Source organism: Stigmatopora nigra, chromosome 7, assembly GCF_051989575.1.
Source record: "Stigmatopora nigra isolate UIUO_SnigA chromosome 7, RoL_Snig_1.1, whole genome shotgun sequence".
In the NCBI taxonomy this organism is placed as follows: Eukaryota; Metazoa; Chordata; class Actinopteri; order Syngnathiformes; family Syngnathidae; genus Stigmatopora; species Stigmatopora nigra.
This window is the reverse complement of record NC_135514.1, coordinates 9,252,909-9,270,405: the sequence shown is the minus strand read 5'-3', so window position 1 is coordinate 9,270,405 and position 17,497 is coordinate 9,252,909. Positions and strand designations below refer to the sequence as shown.

At 40.5% G+C, this 17,497-nt stretch overlaps 1 protein-coding gene across 2 annotated transcripts in view; it reads right to left on the bottom strand.

Moving 5' to 3' along the window:
* Window positions 1-17,497, bottom strand: part of adamtsl4 (ADAMTS-like 4) — a 45,381-nt gene that overhangs the window by 12,228 nt on the left and 15,656 nt on the right. For both annotated transcript variants that reach the window (XM_077721276.1, XM_077721275.1), the window contains exons 3-5: window positions 13,828-14,375; window positions 12,925-13,519; window positions 1,491-1,593 (exon numbers count right to left, since the gene is read on the bottom strand). In XM_077721276.1, the coding sequence (XP_077577402.1) occupies window positions 1,491-1,593; window positions 12,925-13,519; window positions 13,828-14,210 (1,081 nt within the window). In that variant the 5' untranslated portion in view covers window positions 14,211-14,375. The remainder of the gene's footprint in view (window positions 1-1,490; window positions 1,594-12,924; window positions 13,520-13,827; window positions 14,376-17,497) is intronic.

Genomic DNA, 17,497 nt, shown 5'->3' with positions numbered 1-17,497 from the left:
ACCAAACCATCCCAGTCAGAATAGATTGGACAGCCATTGCTGTAAATGATGGAAAATTACCATTCCATTTATTTCTAATAACTACCACACCTGAACACTACACTGAATGTGAACAAGTTAAATTGAAGTAGGGCAGTATTTGAAGCTAAAAATGCCTTTTGGGATGATTGCCAAAAAGTTCAACCTTGGTTTCGTCGGACCAGAACAAAACCTAACAAACATGTGGGAAAATGTGTGCAGACTTATGCAAGAACATTAGTCCACTTGTCTTGTTTTATTTCCCCTCTGAAAAGATGAATAACCTGACAAGAGAATTGCACAAACATAAGTCAAGCTATTGATGGAAAAAAAGTCTGAAAATGATTTACCTTATCTAAACCTAGGGATATATAAATGAGCGTGTGGGGACTTTTCTTATTCACAGTACCTCCCAAAAGGGAAGTTTCTAATACCGTCCTTAGATTCTAAACATTTGGTTTCACCCTACTTTTAACTGGAGCCCCTGGAAACCAAAACTCAGTGGGACCAGATCGCCTTCATGTGACACTTTGATCACATCACCTCCCTTTCCTTGGCTCCCTCGTCTTTATCTCACTCAGCAGGAATCTCAGAGTCAAAGCAGGGAGAAGAAACTTGGCAGCCCAAAAGGGCGACGTCCGACAAATGAGACGGGAACAGAAAAGGAGAAACGTTTTTTTGTGCGAGGAATGGAAAAAAAAATAAAAAGAAGTTGGAGCCCGGATGGTTTTCTTGTCGCCCCCACCTACCCCATCCAAAGGGTGGAAAACAGACTGACACTCTTTACTCTCTTCTAAATACACTTTTACCATATTTTCCTGTCTAAAAATCACACTATTTTTATATTTTGGCTGGGGGATGCCACCTGAAAAGTTTTTTTTAAATTAATTTCTTAAATTGTTTTGACATTTACGGGAAAATACTGAGAACTATGGTTTTTTTTCAAGTTTTAAATTTAAATGATATTTATTTTACATTTTACAGAGCACCATGTGACATTTAAATCCCCCTATTTACCCACCTTTTGTCTACCCCAATTCTAATAGTGGTGGAAGGGTAGGCCTTTTACTCCCAAGGTTGGCAAAGTTGTTAAGAAGTGATACTAAGTTTGGGTAACAAGTTATGTTGTGTCATTTAGGTTGTAGTTATGTGAAAAACTGTTAATATGTTACATTAAAAAATATCTTTTCCCAGCACTTCACTATATATTACAATTATGTTGAATTGTTTGTCCTTCTCTGATTAAATAAAGTCTCTCCAAAAATGCAACTCACTACATTAAAGTGCGACTTAATCATAATTATTCATAATTATACATACTTTCGTTGGGCTGTTGTGTCTTATTTTTTTATATGTATTTTTCTGGATGTCACAGTCTTCAAAAACACATTAATTATATTAGTGCCTTCATGTCTCATCATTTAACTCACTTAAACATGGTGTTTCAATAAGAGTCTCAACAGTTCCCTTACCCTCAGTAAAAGGTTCCCAGTTGTAGAGACGATCCATAAACTCCTTGACGTTAAAAGCGGCGCACTGTTCGGCCCTGGAATCCAGCGTGGCACCAGCGCACACCTGAAAGAACAGAAAATTGTTAAAACAATCACTCAGCCGCCTTTTTAACATTGGGTCCTGAGAGAGGCAATTTTGAATATCATATGAGGGGGAGCGCCGCTAATAACAAAAAGAGGGGAATCACCTAGGGAGTACAAACACACTCAGTTTGCGCGCTGCTTTTGGCAGCCAGGAAGCACTCACTCTACCATAAGGAATAGATTTTCTGGGCCGCACGTATAAATCCATCTTGGCTTTCAGTGCACCACCGCAAAATGTGAGCAACTACAACAACACGTGTGTGCGAACCACATTAAAGCATAGTTCACCTGAATTTCAACAGCAGAAAGTTTTCCCTCCTTGAACCCCAAACACTGCATTGCATTTAAACAAGTGTCATATCTGAAATATTTCCTTTCATACACTATCGGGGAAACCCTAACATTGAATCCCACTTGGCAGGAACAGTAAATTTATAAATGCTTGTTTAGTAATGCAGAGATTTTGTTTCTGTATTTTGAACACAGGTCAAGGTTTTATTTGGAAAATATTCAGATTCAATGTGTTGGGAACAGCACTTGAGATCCCACCATGAGCGAAGGTTTTAGTTCTTTTATTGCGTATTTGCAGTGGAAAACACTCCCAAAAAAATCTGGTCAGTCCATATAGAAACCCTATAAATAACCCTGTAAATGAATAGCACCTTCATTCAAATATTTATGAATATACCTTTGGAAAATGTGGGTCATTTTGCTAGCATAAGACCGATGATCTGTGATAAAAATTAAAAAAAAAATTAAAAAGAATTGGGAGTCAACGTATCCAGTAACAGAACAAGCAAAGCAACCCCAAAACATCAAGTAACAGCCTTCATTTTTGACCATTAAGACCACGTTCTTTACTTGCAAGGCATAATTTTAACTTCAACACCACATGGTACAGTTAGGCACTTTACTAAAAAGCACAAAGTCTTTCCTTTACTCTTTACTATATTCTTTTTTAACTATCTCACAGTAACAAAAGTACAATATATTATTTGACTGGTACATATGACTCTTGCATTTACCGCATAAGCAAGTTTTATCCCCTTCATTGCCTAAATTCATGGAAATTCTACCTATCTGTTTTTTTGGTAAACATCTGCCATGGAATAAGAATCCATAAGTCACTGTCCGCCCTTGGGAATTTTAAACCAAATTTTACTGTAACTCCTGGACAACATATGTGCACACACACCCGTTCACATTACAAGTAAAACTCTTTAAGTTAGTATAATTCACATTTTAAAGCTCTACAATCTCTTTGTCCTTGGAATTCAATTTTTCCTTTTACTTTTCTCAAGACACACAGCTGTCACTAACAGCTGGACGCTGCTTCGACACTCTTATGTGGATCCAAAAGCGACGTATCAATCAACACACACATGTTGGGACGGTCAGTTCCCATGCAAACTTGCCTGCGAAAGAGGCCTGCCAAACCTCCCAGTCAAAATTGATTAATAGTAATAATAATACTTTGGAGCCACCCAACGGTGCAGTGGTTCTTGTGGGCAGGGTGGGTTTTATTCCCACTCGGTGGTGGTGTGATTGTGAGCGCGAGTGGTTGCCTGTTAATTGCGGCCTACGATTACCTGGCAACCAATTCTGGGTGTCTCCCTACTACTGCCGTGGTTGGCTGGGATTGGCTCCAGCAACCCCCGCGACCCTCGTCAGGAAAAGAGGTATAGAAGATGAATGAATTAATAATACATTGGATTTATATAGTGTTTTTAGAGCACTCCAATATGTCTTGCATTGCATGTATAATTCACTCCACACTAAGTGACAATAATTCTTTATTGTAGCCAAAGCTGCCCAGGGGGCAAACTGACAAAAGTGAGGCACCTCATTTTCTCCAATGCCCCTTTTGAGCTTTAAGTTCTCACTCCCACACGACTTTTACATACGCATGTTGGGTAAAGTACCTTTCCCAAGGATGCAATGATAACGAGGCATTTATGCAGCCAAAGAGTTTGCAGTAAATTCACAAATTATTAAACACGACAATATGTAGGTGCAACTATGTGCTCAAGTGTGGTTCCCAAATTGCTCAGTTTAAAACGACAATGCTCCAAAAGCACGGCCAGATGTGCAAGCATCAAATGGACATCACAAGGATGGTTTGCGGTTTGGCATAAATTCAAGCTCGGTATGCCATTCACGTACGTACGCCCTCCAAGTACACACAATCGAGTGCGTGTGGGCAGCTGAAGGTCACTATACAAGTGTCACCCAATGACTTTAAAGCTTGAACGTGTAAATCTGCCTGCTTGCGGTTGTTAATAGCTGTAAATATTTCTAGGGATGTAAACATGTTCAGCTCCAACCCCAACTGGAGGGTTAACCATAAACAACAGAGGCCCTTTATACAAGCACCATGTGTATGTGAGCAGTTATGAAGAGCAGGTGCTTCAAAGTGAAGCGTTGCAGACATAGTATATCCATGCCATGATGTCACTATAGGGGGGAGTGCGTAAAAAATAAAAGAAGGGGCCTAATGGACTCAATGAAGGGAGGAGTAAATGGGCCGAGACAAGACGAGGAGAGAAGACGTGTTTAGGGGATCTGGAGAGTATTTGTGTGTTATTGTAAGGATTGCTACACTGAAGTGTTCATTGGGTGGGCGTGGGAGCAGGGGCAGTCCCCCCTCAAAAGCTGACGGGAAAATGAATGAGGCCTAAAAGAAGGAGATGTTTTTCTAACAAGTGGGAAATAGCTTAAGAGGAGGTGACTGGAAAGAGACAAAAAGATGAGTCTGGACCTGTCAGCCAAATTAAAATACTCGAGCGTTGGCATTGTTGTTGAGTTACTAGACAGCATTCATCATTCATGAAAGATTGAGCTGTATAAAGAAGTAGTTACCCAAGATTCATAATTCATACTATTATTCCACATTGAAATGGGAACATTTTGCTTATTTATGTTGCTCATACTGCAAGCAAGCAAAAAAATTCAACTGACTGAATGAGGTTTTACAATAAATCCATCCTTGGTTCAAGCATTCAACTCGTTGTGCTGCGCGTGTGCTTTGAATCATCAGATGATAATTCCACTTGCAGATCCCTTGTCATTCAAGTTTTGTGCGTGCAAGGGAAACTGACGACTTAATTGAAGCCACTCAGTACTTCTCCATGCCTCTGCCTGAAGCCCCTTTCAGACAAGTCATTTAGTCCTCCACTAGGACAGGAAACAAGACGTGATTGGAATGAAGCACAGTCCTCTTCCAACTGCTTTTATTCACACTCCAGACTCCTCTTAAAAGATTCAACTTTGCTGCTGACACAAGTGAGATCACTTTTGTTTACCCGCTGCTAGCGTCTCGCCTCAAAGTCAACTGTTACAGTAACCTTGACAACCTTTCTTGGTTAGTTTTGCACAGGCGTTGTCAGACGGATTCCTGTTGTACTAAAAAATCTGGCTTGTCTTTTGTCATTAAGAGTGGGACTTGATGTTTTGGAGCTCATCGATCATTTCACTTGCATAACCTTTCAGAACAAAAAGTGGAAAAATTGCACCAAGAAGCAATAAAGGCTGATAAGTGATAACACTAGGCTAGTGTCAGTGGCCAGCATCAATTTCACAGACTCCTTCAGGAATGTAATCTTTCCCTCCCACCAGGTCAGAGGTAAAAGACCTCCCTCCCCGCCTCTTGGAAAGTACAACAGGTTTACATTCTTAGTCTGCACTGGCACACGCAGGCTTCACTTGTACAATTGCTCATTGTTACTTTGGTAAGTAATCTTCTGTAAGATTGTTTCACAAGCAAACTCAGTGAAACAAGAAAGTACCACATGCCACAGAAAGCGAACAAATTGCGCTTAGAAAAAAAATCTCCCTTCCTCATTTAATTGAACTTCTTTGGGGAATGTCCCTTTTCATCGTTGTTTAGCATTTCGTGGAAAAACCACCAAGAGGAAATCAAATCCTAGTTAACCAATGCCAGGCACGAAATATTGTATGCATGTGCAAATAATCGCTGAAGGCATTTGTTGACTTAACTGCAGATGGAGAAACATTAACATTAGGTGAAGGTGCCTTTTTGAAAAATATTAATTGAAGTCCTGCAATGGAAAATATTAGAAATACTACTGTATTTTATGTATTTCTAGAGCATAAGTTATATCAGTCAAAAAATGTATCATGAAGACGGAAATCTAAGAACTGGACAACATTTTTTAAAGTGTCGTAACTGCAAATATTCTTTTATATTTGTATAAATATATTTATAGAATGCAAGTATATATATTTATAATACTTGCATTTTTTACTTTTTTTTATTTAAAAAATATATTTTTTTTAAATCAGTTAATAAGTTTTTTCAATTATAAAAAAATATTAGTTTTATATTTTTCAACAGTGTAGTTTAGAAAAAAGCAACAGTAAAACTAAATATTCTCCAATTCCTCTCATTCTGTTTCTCATTGAGGATGATGGAAATTTTATTTGAATATTATTTTAAGAGAAAAACATGTAGTGGATACACATGTCTTTCATAGGCTACACAAAATGAGGTGGTGGGCCACATCTGGGCTCCTGGGCTTTGACTTTAACACCAGGAAACTATGGCCTTTGCTAATGGATTACAGCCGTCTTCATAGTTCACTGCATGCATCCTCCAAAACTAAAGATTACACTTTTTTTCAGTTTGGCAGAAAAATATGCTCTTTTATTCATTAGCTGTTAAAGTCCTTTTACATATTCCAAACCCTGATCTCCAGTTTTATGCAAGACTGAATTTCTTCATGACGCAATTTGTTTTCATGAGAAAAATTGCTGGTGCTTTTGTTGGCAATATCGAAGGCGGCGGTAGCGTCGGATTGCCGTGATGATGAATGAAGGCGACCCGCGGAGGAACCGTGGCAAAGCAAACATCGACATACCCTGACAGAATGGGTGAAAGACAGATGGAAGAAAGAAGAATCTTGCCGAAAAGTCAATGCAGCTGCTTGGACGGTGTTTTATTTTTTTGGATACAAACACACACACGGGCCCCGAACACACACAACACGCACGGGTGAAAAACAAAGCCAGAGCCAGACGCAACTAATGAGTTTTATAAAGGAGGAGCATATGTGTATGTGTATGTGGAAGTTGGAAGGTTTTAGCATGTGTGCGAAGCTAAGAAAATGTCAGCAAGGTTCGCGCCAAGCAAGTAAGTGTACGCCTGCACAGCTGGACATGTGACCTCAATGCTTTGTGTATTACTAAGTCTGACTGGGCCATTCCTTTAGCGTTACTGCCATGTGACATGCACACCAAGACAAGTGACCATTGCAGTGCAAATCTGACCAGAATACGGTGAAGGTTTTTGTATCTGTATCAAAAATTGGAAAATAGAGAGTAACATATCACCTTTATAGTCTTAATATCTATGTATTCATTCATTTTCCATACCATGTATCCATTAGAGCAAAAGGTAATGACTCAAAGCATTATCACATGTACAATCAATCAAAAAAGTCAGGATTGAAGGCAAATCGCATCATGAATGTTGTATCCATTGATCAAAATATGTCTCGATCAAAAGCATACCGTAGTTTGTGCAAATCGATCTAATTTTCCACGCTTACTACATCAATCCATTCACCCATCAAAGACAACATCACGATTTGATGCAAACCACACTTTGTCAACTATGAAGGACCCCCATGAACGTTTGCGACTCTGGACCTGTTTTACCTATCTACAGTTATAATTATATTTGCCTTTTCCTTAATCTTTAGAAATAAAAACCTTTGGTAAAGCAAAAAATTTGTTTGATGAAACATTTTGTATTCATGGATTGTTTTTTTGTCATTAATCAACCTGAATTGCACACAATTATATTTAAAAATGCTGATTTTAAGATGCCAGGAAATGTTATTTGCCTGCATGTGTTGTATGACGAATACCTTTCTGTTATCTGTATATGAATGTTTGCATGACTGTATTGTTTGTCCCGAGCAATTGGTATTGTCTGGCTGCAAACAGCTCGACCCTAGCCTTGAACCCCAAATGCAGGAAGTCAGAAGTGGTGTCGAGGAAAGAAAAAGCATCCATCACGATCCAGGCCTTTGGCTCAAGACCCCGACACATAGATACGGTGGCTAGCCCTCACGAAGCAAAGCAGATATGAGGCTGAAAAACAACCAAACAAGGACTTGTTTGGTAAAATGCAAAAAAAGATAAGTTAGAGATGACTGGGAAATCCCAAGTGGAATTCCACGTATTGTTCCAGATGTTCCTTTGCGACAAGCCTACATTGTTTTCCACAGAAACAGTGACTTAATGCTTATCATCAATGTTGATTCCGGTGCATAGAAGCTCTTTTATTTCCTCTTCTTCAAGGAATTTGTTCCAAACTTATTTTTACCGTGTGGTCTTTGAACCGCCCAGGGGTGACTGACATCTTGCTAGTCACAAGTTGGTCACACCCTCCAGCATGTCTTGCTCCACATTACTTACCAAAAAAAGAGCCTACTGTTCAGATAAGCAAGAACCCTAAATCCATTCGTCATTCCAATTAGAAAGATTGCAGTCACTACTTTTACCAAATGTTTTCTTCAATGTTAGCACAATGTAAGTTTCCCTATGCTGCTATCTGTGGAGGAAGGGGCATTAAAAGTGCTGCCCCACTGACCCCCCACTCCCTCAAATCTATAGAGACTCCTAATCTAGACTTTGACTGGAACTGCATTAGTACTCCCTTGCTTGTCACTCTACTTATCGCAACTGATACGGTTAGTTTACAACTACTGTTGTATGGCTGATGTAGTGCCGAGTGATCTGGAAATTAAAACCATCATGATATGGCACAGTATCTTAATTTTTCCCTCTTTAGGCCAGTCATAAATGTGAACTACAAAGTAGTGCTGCACAAAATGAGGGGGAAATTAGCAGTTACAATCAAATAAGCTTTAAAAAAAAGTCCATTTAAAAAGCCTATGACGAACAAATGACAGTAAAAGAGAATTATGACCACCCATTTCCACAATACCTACGTACATAATTATATCGCCCAGCGCTAGTCTGTATTGCATTTGCCTTTTCATTTTTTTTCAAAACCTAGTAAAAGAATGCTCATTGTAGCAGTGTTTTTTCCATAAAAACACATGTTGGCACTCCCATTCAGGAAATATTTCATCAGCTCCAACTTTTCTTTTAACTTCCCCAGTACACTAATAAAAAAGGGTGCTGATAAACAACCTGTAAAAAAGAAAAAGAAAACTTGAAAAGCAAGGGGCTCAAACCCAAACGGGAGTTAATGATCAAAAAGGTGGCGCACGCTTGTGAAACTCCAAAGAGCATTAAAATGAAAACATGTGCTCAGGTGTTGTGTGCATGCTTCAACCTATTCTGGACTGTTTTGTCACTCAATGGTGCACACAACCCCTTAATAAACACATTTGTGCGGCGTGACATCATCAAGAAGCCAGGTAAGGCTGTCAGGTAGCAACGTTGGTGTCTTCATCGCGTGTGGTGTCCCACCAGCTGCCTGTAAATATTTAATCTCCGAGGATCGTCGACCGGGTCTGTGATTGTCTGTGGATTCTTCCTTCTTTTATGAGGACCTAAAGTGATGAAATGACATGTCTGCTGCTCTTTTTTTTCTTCCTCCTTTGGCTGCTGCTTCTCAAATTCCACCTTTTCCTCCCCCCGTCTTTCTGACAGGAGGTCCTCCGCACACACGGATGGGTCTCTAACTCACACACACTTTTCCATGAATTCTTTTCTTCTGGCACACATTCACATTCCACTGCGACTAAACTGCTGTTTAACAAGAGACTCTTCAATGTGAACATAACAGATTGGTCGCCATTGACAGCGGAAGACGTCCAATCCATTTGCACTGGATCAAATCAGCGAATGAATTAAGTTTTCCTACTTTTACATAAATTACTTTATTTTTACGCAACACTATCCTGCAGCTTTGAACTTTCCACCTCACTTCTACTGATCCTTGGCAAAACAGAACCCCCTTTCACTGCTACTTGACTGCGTCACCCCCTCGCACACACCGTTCATTTCCACGTTAACTGTAAAAACACACAGCCAGTTACACTCGTGTTGGGCCTCAGGCAGGCTTTGTTATGACACACACCTAGCAGATAATCACAAGTGTCACACTCATTCTGGTTCACGCACACATGCGCATGAGGCAAGCTGTGTAAAATGTTACTCGCATGGTAGGCAGCGGTGTTAATTTTTCAGGTATGAGTGAGTGCTTGAGGCTCTTTTGTGGGTGTTTTTATCTTTTGTGCAATGCAAAACCGTTCAAACGTAATCGTTTTGAACAAAGTGACTAAATAGTTGGCAAAAAAAAGCCCAAAAGATAACCTTGTGAAGCAAAATAAGAGCCAAACAACTGGAAAAAATAAATAATATGCATATACATACATCTCATAATACACAAAGTTCAACTATTTTCAGCCCTTAAATATGCTTGTAATGTACATGTGTATATATGTATGAATATGTGTATATATGCATGTATATATGTGTTTATATGTATGTATATATGTGTATATGTATGTGTATATGTATTCACAAACATATGCACATTTCTATATACATATACACACGTACACATACATATACATATATATACAAATATACACACATGTATATATGTATATGTATATATAATCTGATTATAATCTGATGTGTATGTGAGGCAATACATTGAGCAATTGGAAAAATTATCTAGAGATGAATCGACTATAATTTGTTGCAGTCCCTGTATTAAGTTCTTTAGCATTTCTGGCAAAAAGACACCAGTTGAAATGTGAACCAGTAACAGCAGAACAAACGAAGCCTGTGCCCATGCTAAAGCGCTCTAAATATGCAGGGCGACGCTCTCGCGTCACAGGACGGCGATTAGAGTCGCTGCCAGAGACTAAATGTGTTTCTCGATGGGTCTTGTCGCGAAGGGGCGACAGATGAAAGCCACTGTGAGAGGGCACAGCTGGCCAGTGATCTTGACAGAGTAAAGTCAAGAGCCCTGAGCGTGCCAAGCGGGCGCTCGCCCTGAGACTTGGAGTGCCCACTTCCGCTTGACGAGAAGCGTTTGAATGGCTCCTTATCAGCAGCGCTCTCTTCAACAACATGGTCACGTGTCAACTCCCCTATTTTTGTCCTTGTGATCAAATCTGGGAGGATCACTTTCCTCATCTTGATTGCATTTGTGCATCACGCCAAGCAACACGTGGGATCGATCCCCGGGAAATAGAAAGACCGATGATACTTTCGATACACATTACTGTGTTTCAAGGTCCGCTAGCCTGAAGGTAATTGACTTTTGGCTGCATTTTAGAAGCTTTGCAATGGTTGAGTATCATTTATTACTGGTCGCAAAATGCTGCAGTCAATGCGAGAGTACACAGTGGGAAATCTGTGACCTTGACTAAAAAGAGAACAACTAAAACGAAGCGTGACAATGCTGAGAAGATTTTTCCTCACACTTTACTACTCAAAAAATGTACTGGACATCTTTCAAGGGCAGTTACAGCCAATGTGAGTCATGATTTTTGAACAAAAGACTTGATTTTTATGCTTTATGAGAAGTCATTATGATTCACAATACCGTGTAAAAGTTTACCACTTGGGTTGTAGCTGCCGACTAATTGACGCGGTGACTTTACTGACGCAAAGGTGAAGAAACCGGTAAAAAACGGAGGCCTCAATGAAATCAAATGGTCAGTGCGGATGACAATGAAATGAACAATCTGCATCTACTCTGTCTTCAAAATGAAGACATGCTGTAGTCATTCAACTAGTTTTCCCTCAAACCATTATACAGACAGCCCCCCTGTCCTCTAATATTTCTTCATTTACTGTAAGGAAGAATAACCATCTAATAGTACAGCTGGGAACTGCAAAAACAAGAATCTTTGAATGAATCATTTCAAAAGACAAGGATAAACCATCTGCTGAATTTGCAGTTCTTCTTGAAAGTACTTAACTTTCCACATTTTGTTATATATCAAAGGTTTAATCACTACTGTTGCATATTTAAACTATACATAACACCACTCAGTAAAATACTGGCATGTCATTAGTCAAATAAACATAGTTACCATCATGTCAGTACTATTTAGATGTTAAGACTAGTAGTTTATCATGCAAATTTGATACTTAATCCCTTGAATTTTTCTAAAGTTCTTCCACTGTCTGTAGGTTTGACCTAAGGTAAAAAGTCAGGTCAGCTAAAACTTATTTATTGAATGCGGGTACTTCACCCATGGGAATTTGGATGGACCATCCTCATTGGGAATTTGGTATCCTTGGAAACTTGGCTGCTCAGGTACTAGAAATACAGTCGTACCTTATAATACTGGGTAGTACCAAATGTCAACACCAAGTCAGGCTCGCAGTGTCTATTTTAAATCCTGTTCTCATGTTACCAAATATGGCTTGGCTGATAAAGGATTACATTTGTGCTTTGACTTGTGGCTTCTAGAGTTGGATATCATTCAGACATCTAGTGGACCTCCTCAAAGTGCAACTGGAAAGCTTTGGAAATGTCACTTTTAATTGTGGGAACACTGCATTGGTGGCATTCTTGTCTCAGTGAAACCGCAGTTACGGTGAGATGGAGCTGCCTTTGTCACCTGCCTGTCTAGTTTTGTTACCAAGTAACAGCTCACACAAGCCATCCAACTCCCTAAACAAGACAGCAAAGCTCATTTTGGCACAAACCATCACTTCCCTGGCCTCGGGTGAGTCCCATCACAAGCAAAGCCTCTCAGCAGATGTGTGTATTCTGGTTTTCATCCAGAAACACACACACAACGCGCGCTTGCTCGGTTCCATGTCAGTGATCATGGACAACAGGCTACTGTTGGCACTAGGGAATGATCAAACCTTCCAAAAACATTCTGTTGACCTTCAGATTCTCTGTTGAATGCCACCAGCCCTCAACACGTTGCCCTCATTAATGCTAATCAGTGCTGTCGGTCTCAAAAACACCAATGTGCAGGCATAAATATAAATTAGAATAGTTGTTTTTTTTAAATCTCAGACATAATGCATTAAAGTTTTTTCTTTCAGATTATAAAAAACAAGTATGTAGGTGCCAGTTCCTTTTTCTTTGAAATTTCAAAAATAATTTATTATAGAATTAAAAATGTTTTGAAAAAAGTGGGTAAAAAAACACTGAAATTAATTTGTAAAATCTATTTAGGACCCTCGCCCAACATAAACACACGCTAAAAAGTGTTAATTAAAAGGTTGAATAGTGTTTTTACATTTTTAGCAATCAATTCAGACGGAGCTTTCTTGGCATCATTTAAAAAAATAATTAAATAAGCAGTTAATGAGTGAAAGAATATCTTACCTGTGAGAAGCACCTGCGATACTCCTTCTCAGGACCGGAACACCTGTAATTTTGCGGCATTCCTCTGCCTCCTCCTTCCACTGGCATGTGTTGCCCGTGGGGGTGCTGAAGCGGGTACACGTTAACGGCTTGTGGGGTTTGAGGTCCGAATCCCGGGTGAGGTGCTCTTTCCCTGTGTAAAGGCTGGTGAAGCGGGGAAGAGTAGTGGTGTTGCGAGTTGGGATGCAAGTGAGGTGAGGCAGGAGGTGGAGGAGGCGCGGTCACAGTGTTCCAAAAATTCAGTCGATGGCCCGATGGGAGCGACGATGACAAAGATGGAGATCGTGGCGGGAATTCGGGAGGGGGTGGGAATCGAACCCGTCTCTGCTCACTTCTGGCATGTGATTGGGGTGGCGCTGTCGTGGCGGGGGCGGGGGTAGTCGCGTCCTCTTCCTCATCATCATCGACATCAACTAAGTCGTCATCAGCGACAGATCGATGAGATCCTGACAAAGTGCCATTCTTGGTGTGGCGAGCTTGCCGGCTGGGTCGGTGCAAAGGTAGGGAAAAGGGAACTTTCCCGTACCCAAACTGACCAGGACGGATGGGTGAAGGCCTGCAACAGGTGAGAAAGACGGTCTTTCGGGATCAAAATGACACAAAACTCTCAACAACAACAAAATATATTTAGTATAATGAATTTTCCTACTGAGCAGACGACCTCATGAAGCTTAACAAAGCAAATTTCAGATCTCACATTAAGTGCACTCTGTCTGAAGCAAATCAAACCACAATTTGGAGTGCAATCGCATTTGGAAAACAAAACAATCCACTGCTGTCAATCAAAGCAGTTTTGAACTAACATCATACAAAACAGCATTGTAGAACCCCCTAGACTGCACTTGTTGGATTGATTGGGCTTACCTCCTGACAGGCAAAGCCTCCCGGCTGGTGCTGACGGAGCGCCTGCTCCCTCCTCCTGCCCCTCTTGATGCTCCATGGTTGCCAGGCCTCCTGATGGTGCGTTGTTGTTGTTGGTTGTAAGCACGTGAAGAACCGCTGTAAGGGGATCGGTACACGGAAACTCGGTTCTGATTAGCCGCCGGGTATTCAGCTTGATAGAAAGACGGATCGCTCTGCCCGACGTCGCCTCCTGGCGGGTTATTCCGATAAAGAGACACCCCTTGGTTAGGATTAGGCGATTGGTGATGAGGCAGGTGTTGACGGGAAGGCGGGTAGGGCCGCATGGAAGAGATGTGCGACCCCCCAGCGCCAATTGGACGATAGCTACCCCAGTTGGGTGGCATGTAGGAGATGGGTGGAGAGACGGGTGGAGGTGGGAGGCACTTCCTGGCTCTCTGAGACACGCCCACGCCACATGGCTGGGAGCAATCGGACCACTCCGCCCAACCTGACCAAACGCCCTCCACAGGTTCCGCTTCAAACACCTGTCTGGACCTCCGCCCAGCCACCTGGAACAGTCAGATAGAAACAAGATTGTAACCATTTTGGACTTTGAGCAATTGTCTGTAATACACTCGTTCAAAAAGGAAAAAACAGGTTAATGTTAAATACTGGGCACTGCAGTTGCCAGAATCGAACAGAAACATGTTTTCTGTCTTATAGAAAACAACCTGCCTTAAAAATAGCTACATTTTAACTGTTGTTTTACGGGAAATAATAATTGTAACAATCAATCGTGCTGACTGCTGAGCTAACTGTCCATTTCAGCTGCTAGTACACACTTAAGTTGTCGGGATATAAAAATGGCGTCCCATATTGGCCGTTACAGCGTTTGTTTTTTTCACATATTCAGTCTAAAAACAAACTAGCAATAGTCAAAATACTTGTGCAATATTGGCATTCCACTGTTGGAATTTCCACACACAAAAAAAGCATCTTTGGTGTGCCTGACCATAACATGACATATCTTTCCAGGAAAGCCGTTTACAGTTGCTGTTTACACTTTTGAATTTGTAAAACATGTGGTTGGAAGCAGGAAACGGTTGCGAAGTGTGATGTTTTTGTGACCACCCTTTCTGCTAAAAAGCCAAGCTGGGAGTGTATGTTTGGAAATGTTTAAGGTCAGTTGCTTGGCTTCTGAACAAAACATCTGAACCTGGGAATGTTTGATTAGACTGAGCCGTTATTTTAATTAGAAAGCTAATACGTGTTTAGTTTACAGCAATCTTTGCCATGTAAATTATATCATCAATTTCTTTGTAATAAAAAAGGGGAAAGTTTTAGACAACATGAACAGCATTGTAGTCTTGGCATGAATTTGATGTCTGAGAAACTGAAACCTAAACATTTACTGCCTTTTTGGTTCAATAAGTTGAAAACATCAGGGGAGTTGCATACATGAATCAAAATGAAAGATGTAGCCACTCGTATTTGACTTCAATACCTTTTTTTTTTTAGCTACGTGGAATATTTTGGAAAAGGAATTTCTCTACAACTCATAAAGCCTGCTTGGCACAAGTTAACAATGGAAAAAAAAACTCCAAACACCTTTGGGATGAACTTCAAAAGCACAAAGTTCAAACAGACACATTTAACTTCCCCCAGAATTGTGGAACTTCTTACATTTGGGCACAATACCAAGTGTCCCAATAGTTTTGCCCACACCACTGGGTAAATGAGTCTGCCGATGATCCTTAGTCTCACGAGTTTCCTTCCTTCTGAGGCCAAAATGTAAATCCTAAAGTCTCGGTAAATCAGGATGGATTGAGGAGGATTGAGTCACCTGCCAAGCAAGCAGCTTGAGAGCAGATGGATGCAAACTCAAGTGTGTATGTGCATGTGTGTGTATGTATGTGTGTATATTGGGAAAACAAGCGCCAGCTTGGCCTTTGCTCTTTTTCCTATGCGGCGTGAAATGATAAAAAGTCATTTCATAACATGTCGCTGGCTGGCCTGCTTGGCACAACAGCAGAAATGAGCGAGGGACAAAAGTTTCCTTTGACAAAATGATGAATGCTCCACTTCCCTGTCCACTGTGTCAATAAGTGTGGGTGAACACACTGTGTACACGTGCGTCTCCTAGAATGTTTTTGTTCTCATTGTATGGCATGGAATCAGAGTGAATTTTTACCGTTTAAGGTCCATTTGGATTTATGAACTTATAGTGACTAAAAACCAATGAGGGAAGGCTTTTCATTGAAAAGTTTGATTACTTTCTACAAAGTCAAAATATTTTGTTAATGTTAGTCGGGAAAAATCATGAAAGTATGCAATGATACAACTGTAGATGCATTTCAAGGGAAAGCTGAACTAACTTCATGGAAATTAGTTTTTAAAAAAAAATCATCCAAGATAACGGGAATTGTGAACGTCAGCAAATTTCATTCATTATGGGGTTGGAATTTCCAGGAACCTGAAGATGCCACGTGTATATGTTCAAACAATTACAAACACCATGAGAGTTTTCGGTCAGGCAGGGGCAAAAAAAATTGCCCTCCTAGACCATAATGACTATTGCTGAATTTGGGGAAAAACAGGAAGCTTCTAGGCTTTAAAAACAACATCCCAACTATAATCAAAAAAGTGTTGTGTCTTTGCTATGCTACAACAGGGACTGGTGCGCGTCACAAAAAAGCTGACTAAACATTTAATGAAAATGTGACATACCATCACATTTCCCTGATCCGAATGGTTTTAATTTTTTTATGAGCAGACCTGAAAAGGCGCTAACAACGAATCTCAGCCCTGTCAGGAAGAACAGGCCAAAACTCCTGCCAACTATTCTAAGAAATCCATGTCTAAAATGTTTAAACCACCTTCCCCACTTAAAAGAAAAGCTGTCTAAATAATATCCAGTCATTATACTGACATTCCATTAATAGCATATATTTTTGTAATCCTAATTGACGTTTAGTCAAATGCTTTTGAGAGCAGCAGGTACTTCCCAACCTTGTTCCATAATGTTAAAGTCAAGATTGGTGGAATGCAAATGACAAGTCCAAGGTAAAAAGGCGGGACAACAAGGAAAGTGAAAGGACCTTGAGAAATGAGTTGGGAGGTTCATGAGCAGGGGAGGGGGGTCAAAGCGGACAAGTCTAAGGACTGTGTATGTGTGTGTAAGTGTGTGTAAGTGTGTGTGTGTGTCGCAATGAGTGACATCAAACACACAGCTGCCACATAGCTAAAGCATTAATGAGCAGTGCGCATTGACCCAAAAGAAGCTGCCAGTGACCTCCTGCTACTTGTTACTGCTTAGACTCCTCCAACACTGTACGGCCAGACCTGCCGCCTACCGCAATTTTTTTTTTTAAACTTTTTTTTAACTCTATCACAAAGGCGTCACTGTGGCTCTTTGACAGCTACGGGCCCCACTACAGGAAAAAACGGATTAATGACTCAAAAAGTTACACACGGTCGGGAAAATCACGAGTTTGCTCGCATAGGTTGCTGCGTCATCAGGTTGAAAAAAGGTCCAATTTTAAGATTCGTTGTTTCCCAAAAATGTTCTTGCTGAGTATAGAAAGATTGTTTTGAACAGGTGTCACTGTTCCAAGAAAAGGAACCATTTTTCACTAGAAAGCTTCATTTTTGAGCAATTACAAATCATTTTTCAGATGGTTGACTTCCTATT